General features: G+C 33.2%; 1 protein-coding gene across 1 annotated transcript; it reads right to left on the bottom strand.

Moving 5' to 3' along the window:
- On the bottom strand, positions 1-4,651 carry LOC127253075 (protein STRICTOSIDINE SYNTHASE-LIKE 13). The gene is made up of 4 exons (XM_051277502.1): positions 4,272-4,651; positions 2,964-3,248; positions 2,699-2,866; positions 1-403 (listed from the first exon to the last, which is right to left on the bottom strand). Exons 1-4 carry the CDS (start codon positions 4,649-4,651, stop codon positions 1-3), a joined length of 1,236 nt encoding a protein of 411 aa, XP_051133459.1.
- Between the last annotated feature and the right edge of the window lie 489 nt (positions 4,652-5,140).

Below are 5,140 nucleotides of genomic sequence, written 5' to 3'. Positions count from 1 at the left end.
TCATCGCTCGTAGGGGAGAGTCGCGATGTGGTTATGCGCGACGGTCCCAATCCACAATTTCCCCTTAGCCTCCCGCACTTCACTCACCAACTTCATGACGTCCCCTCGCTTGTCGTCCAACACGTCCAATATCTGTCCCTTCTCGTCTAGCCGCGTGATCATCGTGTACATTCGCATCCCCACGATCCTAGCCAAATACCTCATTGGGATGGGCAGCCGGAAGTATGCGCTCCGCAACCATGGGTTGTGGATCAACACTTCTTGCGCTTTCGTCCTACAACAGTCTATCGCCACCCAGAACTCCCCATTGTCGTTCATTCTTATGTTGTCTGGAAATCCCGGAAGGTTCGCCACCACTTCCGTCTGCCCGCTTTTCGGACCCTCTAGTATGTACTTCATTACTCTGTTTAGATTTGAATTACGTATAGTTAATAGGGATGATTTAGTATAACATACTGAAAAAATTTTCCTGTAATGAATTTTTTTTAGTATAACATACTGATATTGTATATCAAAATTTCATACTCATACTAAAATAGTTCGGGATATCAAAAATTTGAAGGAGAGAGCGAAAAATCTGACCGAGAGAAATATAATAAGTGTTTGGTTTGTCTCATCAAACATTATTTAAACATAAAATTCAAATCAATTTGTTTTTCAATCCAAGAAAAACACTATACAGATAAATATATATACATATATATTATATATATATATATTGTATATATATAATACTTTTTGATAAATTTTATAGAAAAATGTCACTTAAAAGTTGATGGGCAAACAAACTTATAACCTTTTTCAATCCAAACCTAATTAAACACAACATAGCTAAATGTTTGGTTCGCCTCTCATTTACTTCCCGCACTGTACGTTACCAACTTTTTTTTTTCAAATATTTCATCCATCCATTTATAGTTTTGTATTTATTTATCTCTTTCATAAAAAATTATTTATATACATTAAAACGTCTTTATTTTCTTATAAAATTAATTTATATTAACTATATATATAAATATTAAGTATTCTATTTATTTAATTATAGAAAGTTTAATTTTCCATATATCAATATATCCATACTGAATCTATTTTATTAAAATATAGCATTTAAAACAATAAATACATAAATTAAATTGATTTTAATCATATATATTACATTCTAAATAAATATTAATTAAATAAATTACGTCCAACCAAAATTTTAACGAAAATTCCAACCATTTAACTACAAATACACTAAAGTTTTGAATATTTAATTTACAATTAAAGTTAAAAAATAATAATATTTTCATAATAATTAATATATGATCATGAATATATAAATAATACTTCATTGGTTCTATTAAAATCGACAAGATGATCCACAGTTTTTTCTTACCTAATTTATCTAGTCTCTCACACACAATATATATAGCGTTACTTACCTAGATCACACAAAATGGACATGACGAGGATTCCTTTTCCAGATGGATGCATATTTTAGGGAGTAGAATTTTAATAGGGTTTATATATATGAAATAATTTTATAAATTCTATTTAATAAGTAATTGAAGAAAAAATGGCTATAAATTAATGAAAATTACAAATATTTTGAAATATTCCAAATTATACAACAACAAATATATTGGAAAAAAAAAAGGGTGTTTGTTTAATATTGAGTTATTTTTTAGATGGGATGGAAGAAATTATATTGATAATATAAAAAGTAATATTTTTGGTTGAACGGTAATGTTTTAAAAGAAAATAGAATATATATAATATTAAATATCATGTCGATAAAAAACTAGTTGGACATAAAAATTCATAATAATTTAATACTCCACATCCGCCATGAAATACATACTCATTTGGATAGAACGCGAATTTTAATTAATATAATATTATATTAGTTGATTCTGATATAAAATAAAATATTTTAGAAAGTATATAAATGACTAAATAAAGTGAGAATTTTTTGATAATTTGGATATGTAAATAGTTTTGTATATTCATAAAATATATAAGTTTAGGAGTGTGTAAAAGTTAAGTATAAATAAAAGAAATGCATATATTTTTTTTTTTATTACAAATAAAAAAATATACATAGACTGTTTTTTTTAGTCTCGTATCTCACCCTCTTTGTCATTTTAGGACTTTAAGTAAACCATGTCTGAGAATAGTCCCATAAGTAAAATTCTTTCACTAAAATGATCCTCCGGTGCTGGACTTGTCACGTTGGCCCGCCGTTGCTGACGTGGCGCTAACGTGGCTGACATGTCATCGCCACGTAGATGCTATGTCAGCGACGCATGGAACTTTTTTTGGAAGTTTTATTTTACAAAATATTTTGGTAAAATTTTTTTAGTCCCGTATATGACCTCCTTTATCATTTCTAGGACATTTAAATGGACTCGTCTGAAAATAGTCCTATAAGTAAAAATTTTTCGTTAAAATAGTCCTCATACGTGGAATCTATGTGGCGATGACATGTCATCTGCGTCAGCGCCACATCATCAACGATGGCCAACGTGGCGAGTCCGGCACTAGAGGACCATTTTAGCAAAATTTTTTTACTTGCGGGACTATTTTGCAAATATGATTCACTTAAAGTTCTAAAATGATAAAGGGTTAAATACAGCTAGTTTACCCTAAATTTAATGGACGAGTAGAACACATGCCGATTAGGGTTAGGTTATGAAATTAGTAGGTAGGTAGGTACCTGCAATTTGTAGTTTCGGTGAAGAGGAGAAAAGATTGGTCTTTAGACAACTGAACTCCGTTAGGGAACGCCAATCCTTTCAAGATCACGTGAGTCTTTTTCGTCAGGGGATCGTATCTCAGGAGTCGTCCCGTCGCTTCTCCTTCCAGCATTATGAAGAAATGGTCGCTGTATTAATTTCAAATTATAATTATACACGTCACCTAAAAACTTAAGCTTAAAGAAATACGCATAAATAAATTTATTTATTAATTAATATACATACACTCGGTTGTATCGGTTGCTGGTGTCGGTAAAAAAGACGGATCCGTTGGCATGAATGTCGAGGTCGTTGGCGAATAGAATCGGCTTCCGGCCGGCGTGCGTGGCCAGCGGGACCGCGACTCCGCCCTCGGGCCCCACCATTAAAAGGCCGTGGTAGGCGTCCGCAATGTAGAGGTTCCCGGTGTTCTTGTCAAACCGCAGCCCTAGCGGGCGCCCGCATTTCGGCTCGTATTTCCACTGCTTGTGGGTCGTCGAGTCCACGCCTTGCATGCACTCCTCCTCCGACCTGCGCCGCAGCCGGCCGTTCAATTTATTAATCGAATCGAATAAATTTAGAATTAACTAAAATATTTGTTGTTATTAATTATATATTAATCAATTATACATTTAAACTTTTAGGTAAAACTGTCGTTTACCACCTTCATACTATAGAAATGTGTAAGAGTGTGTGTGGTCATGGTGATTATCCAACCTAATAATTTGAGGTGTGTTTTGTTTCCATCTCTACACAATTTTTTTCCTATTTGACTCCTTATTCCTCAAGAATATACTACCTTTATGCATTTTATAGTAAAAAACTTGTATAAAAATAGAAAAAATAGAAAAAATAAAATAATTTTTTACTTTAAAAAAAAAGAAATTGGCTTTTTTTTCTATGACAAAAAAATAGTGAGCTTATTTTACGATCGAATGAGAATATATATATATATATATATTTAACATAATATCACATCAAATATCATATTAATAAAAGCCTGAAACCTCCCAACTCTATTTAGATTGAAAAGAAATACACTTTTGATTAATTAAAATTTGATATTAATCCAATCCTATATTTAACTAAAATAAAGTAAGTAAAATTGTCCATAATTTCTTTGTAGTTTCGAAACTCATTGTAAATTTCTTTTACTTTAAAAATTGTTTAGCACTCCCTTATACTTTAAAAAAATGTTGCATGAAACTCCTATTTGATTTCGAAACTCAGTGTAAATCCTCACGTTACTTTAAAAATTGCATGGTACCCTCTTATACTTTCAAAGATGTTGCATGAAACCAACCCGCCATGCAAAAAATATAAAAAGAAAATCACCTTCTCATCACACACGGGAGGTTTCATGGCGATGAGATTTCATGCAACATTTTTTAAAATATAAAAAGGTGCAATATAATTTTTAAAGTATAAGGAGATTTTAAACTGAATTTCAAAATCATAGGGAAGTTATACACAATTTTACCAATAAAGTAAATAGTGTTATTACTTAGTAGCATAATCATATAATCCATTGAAATAATTTCAAAAATTATATACCAGTACGGAGATCCGACGGCGAAAGTTTCCCATCGCCTATTTTCACCCATCCACCGCACAATCCGGCCATCGGCGAGGCCGGCATAGGGGCCTCGTCCAAAGGCGTCGAATTCAAGCGATTCGGGGCCATATATTTCATCCTTGAACTCCAAGTTTCCGTGGCCTAACCGGCTGCGATTGTCCCAAGGCCAGCGGGACATGACTTGACGGTAAGGCGCAATGTTGTTCTTGACGGGGCGAAAATCGTGGCCGCCGACAGGGCTCCAGTCGAGAGGGTCCATTAACAAGAAGCTGAAGGCCAAAAGGGAAATGAGGACATAGGGGTGGTGCAACAGCACGAGTTCCTTCTTCTTCTTCAGCAGCAGCATTCGATTCTCCATTATTGCTCGAGAAAAGAAATACGATGAAGTTGGAGTTGCAGGGTGTTATATATTATAGAGTTGGATCATGAGTTTAATTAATTAATAATGGTGGAGGATTAATCGATCATGTGTTAATTGTGATACCCTTTTGTCGTTTGGGAGTAGGTCTGCAGTCCTTCACTTGTCATGCTTTCATCAATGGATCTCCATGGATATATATATATGTATATGTATATTGTATGTATATGTTTGCTGGTGACCAACTGTGGAACTGAAGTGTTAGAAACACAGTGGCCATTGTTGAATAATTATTAACCTTCACAAGTTGGAAGTGAAAGATATGAGAGAGTTAGGGGCAGGCGTTTCTTGTTCTTGCTAACCATTTCTGTACCAATCAATGTCTAAATTTTTATGATAACTTTAATTTGCCTTTCTTTTTGGTGTGTTTGTATGGGGATTTGAATTTTGAGTTGGAATTTGAATAGTAAAAAATTTTGAATTTGAATG

The sequence above is a fragment of the Andrographis paniculata genome, unplaced genomic scaffold (genome assembly GCF_009805555.1).
Source record: "Andrographis paniculata isolate CXL003 unplaced genomic scaffold, ASM980555v1 Contig49END, whole genome shotgun sequence".
NCBI lineage: Eukaryota > Viridiplantae > Streptophyta > Magnoliopsida > Lamiales > Acanthaceae > Andrographis > Andrographis paniculata.
The sequence above is the reverse complement of the archived record's forward strand: the minus strand, read 5'-3'. Positions and strand labels throughout refer to the sequence as shown.